General features: G+C 45.0%; 1 protein-coding gene across 3 annotated transcripts in view; it reads right to left on the minus strand.

Annotated features, from left to right (window-relative positions):
* LOC137383996 (tyrosine-protein phosphatase non-receptor type 22-like) overlaps positions 1-14470 on the minus strand; it is a 104858-nt gene that overhangs the window by 73754 nt on the left and 16634 nt on the right. For all 3 annotated transcript variants that reach the window (XM_068057518.1, XM_068057519.1, XM_068057521.1), the window contains exons 2-3: positions 3307-3415; positions 649-725 (exon numbers count right to left, since the gene is read on the minus strand). In XM_068057518.1, coding sequence (XP_067913619.1) covers positions 649-725; positions 3307-3415 — 186 coding nt within the window. The remainder of the gene's footprint in view (positions 1-648; positions 726-3306; positions 3416-14470) is intronic.

Genomic DNA, 14470 nt, shown 5'->3' on the forward strand with positions numbered 1-14470 from the left:
GGGTTCTGCATTATCAGATATGATAGCTTTCATATGATACACTATGACTCTCTCCTTTAAAGATTGCATTGTTTCCTTCTAATTATTGCACTAATGCTCCCATTTTGTTGCTAATCAAAAAAGTAGGGAATCATGCAGTACAGAATGAGGCCATTTGGCCCATCGTGCCTGTGCCAGCTCTTTGGGGGGGGGGAGGGGGCAGTCCAATTAGTCCCATTCCCCTGCTTTTTCTCCATAGCCCTGTAAATGTTTTCCCTTCGAGCATTTATCCAACTTTCTTTTGAAAATTACTATTGCATTTTCTTCCACACTCTTTCAGCAGATCATTCTCTGGAACAACTGACTGAGGAAGATATCGTGTCTTCATATTACCACTGGTTTGTTGGCAATTACCTTAAATCTGTGTTCTCTGGTTACCGACCCTTCAGTCTCCTTATTTATTCTATCAAGGCAATTCATAATTTTGAACACCTCAGTCAAATCTCCTGTTAATTTTCTCTGCTGAAAGGAGAACAGCCCCAGTTTCTCCAGTCTCTACTACTTTCACCTGTTAGTGACAAACACCTTTCCCCTCCTCCCAGTGCTGATAGTTTCAACTGAAATGCATTGGCTATTTTTTGGTATAGTTTCCATTTAGAAAGTGCATACCTTGATAAAACTCGCATTGATATAATCAGAATCGCTGTCGGAAATAATCATTGACAGCTGCACCCGGCTGTGATCAACTGAAAAACAGAATGCAAATGATATAAAACCCAGCACACATTTTCCATTTCCTCGTTCTGCCCATCAAGCTAAGAGGAGCTAAGCTACTTATTTAACCCAGAGCCCGCTGTAGTTTCCATCAGCTTGGCAATTTCAGAAATTCAAAATCAATGAACAAATGACTACATACTCAGGGTTGCATGAAGTAGATTACCGAACAGCATTAGGCCTTTGTAATGGGGCAGGGTCATCTCTGGGAGGGTCTCAGGAGGTAGAAATGATGCTGGAACAAGTAGCTCACAATACGTTCTCATTTGGAGTCTGGTGAACTGATTGTAACAGAGCTGAGTCTCTGCTGCACTGTATTTGAATTGACCGTCTACTGTCCTGGTAGTCACATGATACTACGACGTTGAAGTTGTTGACTTCAATCTCAATCAATGAGTCTCCAAGAGACCCGGACAGGAGGTGAGGAAAAGCCCAATCATGGAGAGCTTTGGGAACCATAGATCCAAACTCACCTGTTCCTCCCGAGCATGCTCCACTCAGCACGTCATGTCTCAAGTTCCTTAATATTGGATCACAAAATGTTATTTACTGAAAGAAATCTCTCTAATTTGTATTTGAATGAATTAACACTAACGGCTTCCACTGTATCCCTAGGGAGCCTGATCCATGGATTGACTACTCGCTCACTGAACTATCTCTTCCACAGATTACTTTAGAATTTCACCCCCTTCAAGAACAGTGTCCTCTCTTTCTATTGTTCTGGACAAGGCAAAACAGCTTGTCATGGCCGATATTATCTAGTCCCTTTAGAATCCTAAAAATAGCAATTATATCGCCTCTCAACCGTCTCTTTTCCTGTGAGAACATGTCCAATTTACATAATCGCTCCTCATAATCCAGTCACTCAGTTGTACTGGTCTCTCTCTTCTGCATCCTTTCAATCACTGCAATATTCTTTATGTACTGCAGTGACCAGAACTGTACCCAATATTCTAACTGTGATCGAACCAATGATTTCTAAAGTCTATTATTTGAGGATGAAAGGCTTGTAACTACAAATATATATTCACTTATGTGTTATCTTCAGACTTTTTTTGCCACAGAATAGAATTCAGGATGAGGGCAACTCTACTTTGGAGCCGAGAGCAAATATCACAGAAATGAAGTTAACAAGCTCCAGGAACCAAAACCCCAACAGATTCAATTCAAATCCAGAAAAGTTCCCAACATTTTTTCATGTGAGGTTTAGTCAAGGGGGCAGCATTTCTCTGGCTTTCCCTGAGTTTTAACTCCACGCTGTACATTCTTTTTTAAGCAGACTCCCCGCCTGCAAGCCAGCCTGAGTTTGGCTGCTTGTCGAATGGGATAATCCTGTGGCAGAAGGACAGCAGATTAGGAGCAGGTAGGTTTACTGGCTGCTGGATGTTGGAGCTAGATGTCGTTGGGGTGGGGGTGGGGGGTGATAGTGTGGACCTGAAGTTCACAGGCGGTTGCGGAGAGATCGGAGGGAGCTTGGAGAACTGGGAGGAAGATTGGGGTTCGGGGTGAGAGAGCTGGTGATTGGAGAGTCTGTGATCAGTGGGGAAGGGGGGGGGGTCAGTGATTGGGAGGGATCGGTGATCAGGAGAGATTGATGATCGGGGGGGGGTGGGTTTGGTGATCGGAGAGGTTGATGATCGGGGGGGGGTGGGGTTTGGTGATGGGGGGGGTGGGGTTTGGTGATCGGAGAGGTTGATGATCGGGGGAGTTGGTGATCGGGGGGGGCGGTGTCGGTGGTCAGGGAGGCGGATGTTTTTGGAGGAACATTTTATTACATTAAAGGCGCTATATAAATATAAGATGTTGTTGTTGGAGACCATTGAGGTGGAGGTGGGTTACAGGTTAGTGTGTAGGATTTGGAGAAAACACTTGCTCCTCCTAGCCCACAAGCAGTGCTGTAAATTCACTTCCCTGATGGATCTGACCCTTCCAACTCCTTTTCCCTGTCAGCTTTCCCGAGACCTGGGAAGCCAATCCAGCATGGGTTAAAAATAGAAACCTTGTAAAATGAACATACACTGCCTCACTAAATGGCTTCAACGACCGTTCCACATCCTGGGAGCAGATTTTGCCCTTCGTCCCTTATCCCGCCTCCATTAAAACTGGAGGTATGCGGGTTTCAAGCCAGATGAGGTCGTTTTTCGGATTTTTTAACATTTTAACTCTCCATCTGACCCTGTCAAAATGCTGAGAAAAATAATTCAGTAACATCCTGCACAGGATAAAGTCCCCATAACTGAAACATTATTAAACCCTTAAACTTTCACAAATTCCTAGATCTAATTAAAGCTATTAGAAATATTTAGCTTCAAGCAGTAAATGCTTCAAACTTAGCCCATCTACTATCACTAGACATCCAATTATGACCTTTAAATCCAGTGAATTAGCAGCTTGTCTTTCTGTACAATCCAGTCAAGAGTCTCAGTAACGGTTCCAAGACAAGAAAAACTGAGCAGAAGTTAAAAACTGAAAAGTTCTTTAGAATCCAGCAGGACGAGGACAAGTGGATTCTGAAGAGGATTGGGAGATTTGAAATGGAAAATCTTGACTTACATGGCAAAATGTCTTTGTAACGATTCTTCTTGACATTCTCTTGCTTCTCGGCGTGACCCGTTGGGTAGAGTTTGTCATTCTTGGTTTTTATTGACTGCCTTTTCAATCTCTGCAGGAGTTTGTGCAGAACGGCGCAAAGTTAGATTTACAAACTGTTGCAACATAAATTTGCTATAGCAAAATTTCCTTTAGAAATTGTCTCCCTTGTTTACAAAACCCTGTTCATCTACAAAGTTCCCCCTTGAGCAAATCTTTCACATTGCAGCATGGTACAGGACAACTGGGGATACATGTGGATCTCCAATTCTACAGTCAGAATCCTAGAATGTTACAACACAGAAACAAGCCAATCAGCCCATCTCATTTGTGGTGATATTTTTCACATGAATCAGCTAGTCTAACCAGCTCTCCTGCTCACTCTTCATCGCCTCTAAAAAGCAGCAAGTCTGAGGATTGGGAGCAGTTTAGAATTCAGCAAAGCAGGACAAAGAGGTTGATTAAGCGGGGGGAAATAGAGTATGAGAGTAAACTTGCAGGGAACATAAAAACTGACTGTAAAAGCTTCTATAAATATGTGAAGAGAAAAAGATTAGTGAAGACAAATGTAGGTCCCTTACAGTCAGAAACAGGGGAAATTATAATGGGGAACAAAGAAATGACAGAACAATTAAACACATACTTTGGTTCTGTCTTCACAAAGGAGGACACAAATAACCTTCCAGAAATATTAGGGAACCAAGGGTCTAATGAGAGGGAGGAACTGAAGGAAATCATTATTCGTAAAATAGTGATAGGGAAATTAATGGGGTTAAAGGCTGACAAATCCCCAGGGCCTGATAATCTACATCCTAGAGTACTAAAGGAAGTGGCCCTGGAAATAGTGGATGCATTGGTGGTCATCTTCCATAATTCTATAGACTCTGGGAGCAATTCCTACAGATTGGAGGGTGGCAAATGTAACCCCACTATTTTAAAAAAGAGGGAGAGAAAAAACAGGGAACTACAGACCAGTGAGCCTTACATCAGTAGTGGGGAAATGCTAGAGTCTGTTATAAAGGATGTGATAGCAGAACACCCTAGAAAGCATAAACGGGATTGGACAAAGTCAGCATGGGTTTACGAAAGGGAAATCATGCTTAACAAATCTGCTCGAGTTTTTTGAGGATGTAATTAGTAGAATAGATAAGGGAGAACCAGTGGATGTGGTGTATTTGGATTTTCAGAAGGCTTTTGATAAGGTCCCACGTAAGAGGTTAGTGTGCAAAATTAAAACACATGGGATTGGGGGTAATATACTGGCATGGATTGAGAATTGGTTGACAGACAGGAAACAGAGAGTGGGAATAAACGGGTCTTTTTCCAGGTGGCAGGCAGTGACTAGTGAGGTACCGCAGGGATCAGTACTTGGACCCCAGTTATTCACAATATATATTAATGACTTGGGTGAGGGAACTAAATGCAACATTTCCAAATTTGCAGACGACACAAAGCTGGGGGGGTGGGGGTGGAAAGTGAGCTGTGAGGAGGATGCAAAGAGGCTCCAATGTGATTTGAACAAGTTGGGTGAGTGGGCAAATGCATGGCAGATGCAGTATAACGTGGATAAATGTGAGGTTATCCACTTTCGTAGAAAAAACAGAAAGGCAGATTATCTGAATGGTGATCGACTGGGAAAGGGGGGGGCGGGTGCAACGAGACCTGGGTGTCCTTGTACACCAGTCGCTGAAAGCAAGCATTCAGGTGCAGCAAGCAGTTAGGAAGGTGAATGGTATTTTGGCCTTCATTGCAACAGTATTTGAGTACAGGAGCAAGGATGTCTTACTGCAGATATACAGGGCCTTGGTGAGACCACATCTGGAGTATTGAGCGCAGTTTTGGTCTCCTTATCTGAGGAAGGATGTTCTTGCCATGGAGGGAGAGCAAAAAAGATTTACTAGGCTGATTCCGGGGATGGCAGGATTGACGTATGAGGAGAGATTAGGTCGACTAGGCCTATATTCACTGGAGTTTAGAAGAATGAGAGGGGATCTCATAGAAACCTATAAAATTCTAACAGGACTAGATAGGCTAGATGCAGGGAGGATGTTTCCGATGGCTGGGGAGTCCAGAACCTGGGTTCATAGTCTCAGGATACGGGATATGCCATTTAGAACCGAGATGAGGAGAAATTTCTTCACTCAGAGGGTGGTGAACCTGTGGAATTCTCTACCGCAGAAGGCAGTGGAGGCCAAGTCATTAAATATATTCAAGAAGGGAATAGATATATTTCTTAATGCCAAAGGGATCAAGGGATATGGGGAGAAAGTGGGAACAGGGAACTGAATTAGACAATCAGCCATGATCTTTTTTGAATGGCGGAGCAGGTCAGAAGGGCCAAATGGCCTACTCCTGCTCCTATTTTCTATGTTTCTATGTTTAATTCCTTTAGGGGAGGAAACCTCCTGTCCTTAACTGGTCTGGCCTATAGGCGAGTCCAGACCCACACCAATGTGGTTGACTCTTAACTGCTCTCTGAAATGAACTAGCAAGCCACTCAACTGTGTTCAAGAAGGCGGCTCGACCATCACTCTCTCAAGGGTAAATAGGGATGAGCGATAAATATCCCACTCAATCTAATCCTATTCGCTTGCTCATTCTCCTTAACGTGTAATATCCCACCCAGCCGAGTCCCATTCTCCTGCTTAGTCTCCATATCCTTTAATAAACTAGAAACAATAGGATAATGAGAAGTGTAGAGGAACAGAGGGACCTTGATGTTGATGTTCACAGATCTCTGAAGGCAGCAGGAGATACATGAGGTGGTTAAGAAGGCATAATGGATACTTTCTTTCATTAGCTGACGCATAGAATATAAGTGAATCTACATTGCACCTTTCTCATTGCTTTCACATCCCTCCTATAATCGGCTACTCAAACCGAGTGAAGCCTGGCAATTCAATCCTAGTGACAAGAGCAGGGAGCTTATGCTAGAACTGTATAAAACACTAGTTAGGCCGCAGCTAAAGTATTGTATACAGTTCTGGTCAATACATTACAGGAAGGATGTGATCACACTAGAGAGAGTCTTCTTTGGCCTCCTTATCTCGAGAGACAATGGATAAGTGCCTGGAGGTGGTCAGTGATTTGTGAAGCAGCGCCTGGAGTGGCTATAAAGGCCAATTCTTGAGTGACAGGCTCTTCCACAGGTGCTGCAGAGAAATTTGTTTGTCGGGGCTGTTACACAGTTGGCTCTCCCCTTGCGCCTCTGTCTTTTTTCCTGCCAACTGCTAAGTCTCTTCGACTCGCGTGAAGATATACGAGGATGTTGCCAAGACTGGGGAATTTTAGTTATGAGGAAATATTGGATAGGCTTTGGAACACAGAGGCTTAGGGGAAATTTATTTGAGGTGTATAAAGTTATGAGGGGCTTAGATAGAGTGGATAGGGAGGATCTATTTCCCTTAGCAGAGAATTCAATCACCAGGGGACATAGATTTAAATTAATTGTTGGAGGATTAGAGGTGGGTTATGGGGGGGGGGGGGGGCGATGGGGGTGGGGGGGGGGGGAGGAGGAGGTGGTTTGAGGAGAATCGTTTACACCAGAGAGTGTTGGGGGTCTGGAACTCACTGGCTAAAAGAGTTGTAGAAGCAGAAGTCTTCATCACATTGAAACAAAACTTGAATATGAAGCTGAAATGCTGTAACCTACAAGGTTACGGAACAAAATCTAGAAAATGGGATCAGGATGGATAGCTGCTTTTTGGCCAGCACAGACACATGGACTGAATGGCCTCCTTCTGTGCTGTAAATTTCTATTATGCTAATAGCCCAAACAGCCTACACCCACTCTCCTGCTCACTCCCGATATCCTTTAATATCCCACCTAGTCTAGTCCCAATTTCCTGCTCTCTCCCTATCCCATTGAATAGTTGTCTTTTTCAATTATCTAACTTCATTTTCAAAAAACTTATGGACTCTGATTTGACTTTGACAATGCTTTCTGAATTCTAACTACTCTCTGTATGAAGAACTTTGTCGAACTTTCATTTTGTGATTATCTTCAATTTGTGCCCATTGTTACACCCTCATTCACCAGCGGAAACAATTTATCACCATCCCCTCCATCACAAACCTTCATAATCTCAAAGACCTTTTTTCAGCTCACTCAACCATCTTAGTATCTAATGGAAAAAAGCTTTAATTTCTCAAGTCTTTCTTCATATCTGTAACTCGCTCATACCCGATAACATCTTAGTGAATCTACAATGCACCTTTCTCACTGCTGTCACATCCTTCCCAAACTGAGTGAAGGACTGGCAATTCAGCCCTAGTTGATTTCTAACAACTGAAGTAAATCTAACTGGCATTCAACTTTCCAGGTTATCCCTGTCTTCCTTAGCTGTTCTTTCCTCCCTTCTTCAAGCATAAGCTTTCAGAATCTGGTGATCTGTCTAGTCTAAGTTTGAGTAAACTCTTTTGCCCCCTTGCTCTGTAGCATGACCTTTGCTAACCATTCTACTCTTCTGTCTTACAGAGCGGGTAATAAAAAGAAAGTTCGGCTATAAATTTCTAAGCTCCTGTGGCAAGTAAAATTTAGCCAAAGGGCCAGAGAACCAGAATTGCAACTGTTCTGCCAACCCAAAACCCACTTCCTCTGTGAAAACTAAAGAAAAAATTTAATTATATCGAATTATATAGAATCTACTGCACAGAAATAGGCCCAACTGCTCCATGACGGTGTTTATATTTTACAGGAGCCTCTTCCCATTCTACTTCATCACACCCTATCAACATATCTTTCTATTTCTTTCTCTCTCATGTACTTATCTAGCTTCCCTTCAGAAATGTCTATGTTATTCGCCTCAAGCACACCATGAGTTCCTCATTACAGCCACTCTGGGTAAAGACGTTACTCCTGAATTTCTAATTGGATGTATGAGTGACTATCTTATATATTTGTCCTCCAGTTGCTACTTGTGCAGCCTTAAAGCCCTGAATTAAGCAAGGTTTTCTCTGCCCATCCTTTTAGGTTCCTGCTCAGAAACAGGCCATTCAGCCCAACCGGTCGATTCTGATATCTCTCCTCCACTCGAGCCTCATCCCACCTTGCTCCTCATGTGTTTATCTAGTTTCCTCTTAAATGTATTTATGCTCAACTACTTCCTGTGCGTTCCACATTCTCCCCACTCTCTGGGTAAAGAATTCCTTTTTAGATTTATTATTGACTATCTTACATTTATGGCCCTTAGTTAATGACACCCTAGTTGTTACTTGTATAGGCTTAAGCCCTGAATTAAGCAGTTTCCTCTTCCCATCCTTTTTGGCTCCTGCCAGCACCTGTATCTTTGGCCCTGACTCCCCTAATGTCATCTGTCTTAACGTAAGATAATAGAAGCCCATTTGGATCTTCCTGTGAACCATCCAATCCCAACTCAGGATTAAACTAAACTTTTCATTTTGAGAGACAGCAGTGTATAGTTTCATGGGACAGCACAGCCATTCCCTCGCCTTCCACCATAACTTTACGTCCTTCATCTCTCACAGGTACTACCTCTGTCTTCTTTAGATGAATGTGCCTATCAGAAGGCTTTCAGTTATCTGTTGCGTTTCTTGATAGTTTTCTTTCATTTTTTTCTTTGTTTCTATTTCTTTTATTCTTTCTATTTGTACTGATTCTTCTCGTCTGTTGTCTGCTGTCTACAAGTGCTAATTGCTTCTTTTTATTAGTTTCAAGCTTGATTTAATCTCCCTATTTATTCATGGAGCTCCAGCCTTTGTTGCACGACTATTTTCCCTGACTCAAATGAACTTGATCTGTACGCTTTCCATCTCCTGTTTGTAAGTCTTTCCCATCGCTAATCTTGCATCCTCTTCACTTGAGTTCTTGCACCTCTGCAGATTAGCATCATTTCCTTTTCTTTATCTCACTATTTCTTTCCAGCAATGAGGTGCCGACTACCTCCAGTTATTTCCAAAGGTCAGGTAGCATTGTGTAGAATTTACAGCACAGAAACAAGCCATTTGGCATTACTGGTCTATGCCAGTATTTCTGCTCCCTATGACTTCATCTTACCCTAACATAACCTTCTGTATTTTTCTTCCTCATGTGTTTATCTAGCTTCCTCTTAAATGCATCTGCACTTTTCATCTCAACCACACCCCATGGTAGTGAGTTCCACATTCTCACCACTCTGCGGGTAAAGAGGTTTCTCCTGAAATCCCTACTGGATTTATTAGTGATTATCTCATATTTATGGCCCCTAGTTTTAGTCTCGTATACACATCAGCTGGGATTTTATGCTGGTGAGAGTGGTCTCGACATCTGGAAAAAGTGACACCGAGAACGCCATGATGCCTCTTCCGAGGAAGGCCTGGCAAACCTAGTGCCAATTAGACACTTAACTGGACAGCGGCGGGCCTTCCCCGGAATGAAAGACCCCGTCACAGGAAGTCCCACCCTCAGAGAGCTGCTGGCCAATCAGAGGCTAGCAGCTCTTCCACTGAGCAGCGCCACCACTGGTGGATCAACTACCCGAGGCCCAGGAGCGTCGCTGGACCCAGGCCACAGGTAAGTCAGGGCTGGAGGGGGCTCGCAGGGTGGGAGTCATGGGGGAGAGGCGTGTAGGGGGTTCATTAGCAAGGGAAGGGAGGTGGTTCTCTGTGGACTCCCCCCAGGGTCCCTTGTTCAGGCACTGAGTGTGTTTTAACGAGGGACCGCACCCCCGTCCCCAGTCACCGGAGCTAGGAAGCAACCTGCACAGTTTTTCATGCCGTGCTTCCTGTGCACTAATTGTCCAGTTAAGGGCCTCAATTGGCAGTGGGGCAGGAAGGGGTTCACAGGCCTTTCCACCCTGGACTTAATTGTGGTGGAGGCAGGAAGGTGACGGGGCATCCTACCCAACTCCAAACCTGCTGCGGGGGAGAGCATAAAACTCCCCCTATTATTTCTACGTTTACCCTATCAAACCATTAAAGACCTCTTTCAGGTCACCCCTCGGGCTTCTCTTTTCTAGGGACAAGAGCCCCAAATGTAAAAATTCCTTCCCCCCACTATCCAGAAAAGCATCAGAGAACAATCAAAATACTTCAAATTGGTAGAGCAGTGTTGCGTTGGTAAAAGTTCTTTCCATGTGCAGATGCAAAGAACCACAGTTTGCCATTCGCAGTGAATTTAACTATGGCAATGGTGTCAGATGGCTGATGTCCAATTGGCCGTTAATTACATTAGCCCGCTCGAGTTTCCCTTCTATCGAATGTAATTGACAGGCTATCGACAGTAGAGTGGGCGGCCAATTCAATATCACTTGGTTTTCACTATTAGCCAAACTTAAAATTACCGACTAGTGTGTCTGTGCCAAGTCTTTGTTGCACCAATCCCAAACTAAAGTTACTGACCTGGTCTCTCCATATAGCCCTGTATCTTCCTCTGCTCTAAATATTCACTCAATTTTCCCTAAAATATGCAATGGTCTCTCCCCGCTACAACAAGCCTCTGTGTGAAAAACTTTCTCCTCATCTCCCCTCTCACTCTCGTAGTTTACGATTTGAAATTGATGACCCCCTCCTCACCGACACCAGAGGAATTCATTTTTCTTTATTCACCCCATCAAAGCTCTTCTTGATTTTAAAAATCTCTTACTAAATCTGCTCTTAGACTTGTCTTCTCTAATGGACACAGTTGCAGTCTCTCCTCAGAACTCTGATTCCCATCCCTGCCGTCATCCTGGTGAATCCATACTGTTTGCTGTCTATGGCTTTAATGTCCTTCAATAATGGGCTGTTCAAAATGGCTCTAACTGTGGCTGAACCACTGCCTTCTACAATTAGAACCATAGAACATAGAACCATAGAAAAATTACGGCACAGAAGGAGGCCATTTGGCTCATCGTGTCCGTGCCGGCTGAAAAACTAGTCGTCCAATCTAATCCCACCTTCCAGCACCTGGTCCATAGCCTTGCCGGTTACAGCACTTCAGGTGCAGGTCCAGGTATGTTTTAAAAGAATTGAGGGTTTCTGTCTCCACCACCATTCCTGACAGTGAATCCAGACACCCGCCACCCTCTGGGTGAGAAAGTTTTTCCTCATGTTCCCTCAAATCCTTCTACCAATCACCTTAAATCTGTGCCCCCAGTAATTGATCTCTCCGCTAGGGGAAACAGGTCCTTCCTGTCTACTCTAGGCCCCTCATAATTTTGTACACATTCTGCCATTGCTTCTTTATTTTTGCATTTGTGCCCCTATTTTAATGCTTTCTGCCTTTTGCCATGCCTTTGTCTACCCGCACCTTTGTGCCCACATCAGAGATGCCATCTATGACTCAGCAATGACCACCTTTCGTAAATGTGAGAAGCAGAAAGCAGACTGGTTTCAATCTCACTTTGAAGAGCTGGAACCTGTCATAGCCGCTAAGTGCATTGCACTGTTGAACTACAAGAAAGCCCCCAGCGAGTTAACGTCCGTAGCACTTAAAGCAGCCAGAAGCGCTGCACAAAGAACAGCCAGGTGCTGTGCAAATGACTACTGGCAACACCTATGCAGTCATATTCAGCTGGCCTCCGACACTGGAAACATCAGAGGAATGTATGAAGGCATTAAGAGAGCTTTTGGGCCAACCATCAAGAAGATCGCCCCCCTCAAATCTAAATCAGGGGACACAATCACTGACCAACGCAAGCAAATGGACCTCTGGGTGGAGCACTACCTAGAACTGTACTCCAGGGAAAATGTTGTCACTGAGACCGCCCTCATTGCAGCCCAGTCTCTGCCAGTCATGGATGAGCTGGACGAACAGCCAACAAAATCGGAACTCAGTGATGCCATTGATTCGGGGTGGCACAGTGCCGCAGTGGTTAGCACCGCAGCCTCACAGCTCCAGGGACTCGGGTTCAATTCTGGGTACTGCCTGTGCGGACTTTGCAAGTTCTCCCTGTGACCGCGTGGGTTTTCGCTGGGTACTCCGGTTTCCTCCCACAGCCAAAGACTTGCAGGTGATAGATAAATTGGCCATTGTAAATTGCCCCTAGTGTAGGTAGGTGGTAGTGAATATGGGATTACTGTAGGGTTAGAATAAATGGGTGGTTGTTGGTTGGCACAGACTCGGTGGGCCGAAGGGCCTGTTTCAGTGCTGTATCTCTAAATAAATAAATAGATTCTCTAGCCAGTGGAAAAGCCCCTGGAAAGGACGGCATTACCCCTGAAATCATCAAGAGTGCCAAGCCTGCTATACTCTCAGCACTCTATGAACTGCTTTGCCTGTGCTGGGACGAGGGAGCAGTACCACAGGACATGCGCGATGCAAATATCATCACCCTCTATAAGAACAAGGGTGACTGCGATGACTGCAACAACTACCGTGGAATCTCCCTGCTCGGCATAGTAGGGAAAGTCTTCGCTCGAGTCATTTTAAACAGACTCCAGAAGCTGGCTGAGTGTGTCTACCCTGAGACACAGTGCGGCTTTCGAGCAGAGAGATCCACCATTGACATGCTGTTCTCCCTTCACCAGCTACAGGAAAAATGCCGCGAACAACAGATGCCCCTCTATGTTGCTTTCATAGATCTCATCAAAGCCTTTGACCTCGTCAGCAGACGTGGTCTTTTCAGACTACTAGAAAAGATCGGATGTCCACCAAAGCTACTAAGTATCATCACCTCATTCCATGACAATATGAAAGGCACAATTCAGCATAGCGGTGCCTCATCAGACCCCTTTCCTATCCTGAGTGGCGTGAAACAGGACTGTGCTCTCGCACCTACACTGTTTGGGATCTTCTTCTCCCTGCTGCTCTCACATGTGTTCAAGTCTTCAGAAGAAGGAATTTTCCTCCACGCAAGATCAGGTGGCAGGTTGTTCAACCTTGCCCGTCTAAGAGTGAAGACCAAAGTACGGAAAGTCCTCATCAGCGAACTCCTCTTTGCTGACGATGCTGCATTAACATCCCACACTGAAAAGTGTCTGCAGAGACTCAGACAGGATTGCGGCTGCCTGCAATGAATTTGGCCTAACCATCAGCCTCAAGAAAACGAACATCATGGGACAGGACGTCAGAAATGCTCCATCCATCAATATCAGCGACCACGCTCTGGAAGTGGTTCAAGAGTTCACCTACGTAGGTGAACTATCACCAGTAACCTGTCTCTCGATGCAGAAATCAACAAGCGCATGGGTAAGGCTTCCACTGCTATGTCCAGACTGGCCAAGAGGGTGTGGGAAAATGGCGCACTGACACGGAACACAAAAGTCTGAGTGTATCAAGCCAGTGTCCTCAGTACCTTGCTCTACGGCAGCGAGGCCTGGACAATGTATGTCAGCCAAGAGCGACGTCTCAACTCATTCCATCTTTGCAGCCTCCGGAGAATCCTTGGCATCAGGTGGCAGGACCGTATCTCCAACGCAGAAGTCCTCAAGGCGGCCAACATCCCCAGCATATACACCCTACTGAGCTAGCGGCGCTTGAGATGGCTTGGCCATGTGAGCCTCAAGGAAGATGGCAGGATCCCCAAGGACGCATTGTACAGCGAGCGCGTCACTGGTATCAGACCCACCAGCCGTCCTTGCCTCCGCTTCAAAGACGTCTGCAAATGTGACATGAAGTCCTATGACATTGACCACAAGTCGTGGGAGTCAGTTGCCAGTGATCGCCAGAGCTGGCGGGCAGCCATAAAGGTGGGGCTAAAGAGTGGTGAGTCGAAGAGTCTTAGTTATTGGCAGGAAAAAACTCAGAAGCGCAAGGAGAGAGCCAACTGTGTAACAGCCCTGACAACCAATTCTATCTGCAGCGCCTGTGGAAGAGTCTGTCACTCTAGAATTGGCCTTTATAGCCACTCCAGGCGCTGCTCCACAAAGCACTGACCACCTCCAGGCGCTTACCCATTGTCTCTCGAGACAAGGGGGCCAAAGAAGACCCATACTTTCGGGGAATGATAGATTGAACTTCTAGGTCTTTAGGCTCATGCACACCCTTCAGTGCCTTTCCATCGAATATACAGAAGTTGAGTTGGGGGATGAGGACACGTTAGTTGTGCAGATACAGCATATCTTATTCTGCAACAGAAGAGATGGCGAAGGAACCACACTACAACATAGTTTCAACACAGGATGTGTGGTCGATATTATTAGGCCAATCAAATCGTTGGCATCGCTAGTTGGTTAGTGCCCCAGTCTATGGTGTGAACTGCATGGAGTA

The sequence above is a fragment of the Heterodontus francisci genome, chromosome 25 (assembly GCF_036365525.1).
Source record: "Heterodontus francisci isolate sHetFra1 chromosome 25, sHetFra1.hap1, whole genome shotgun sequence".
Lineage (NCBI taxonomy): Eukaryota > Metazoa > Chordata > Chondrichthyes > Heterodontiformes > Heterodontidae > Heterodontus > Heterodontus francisci.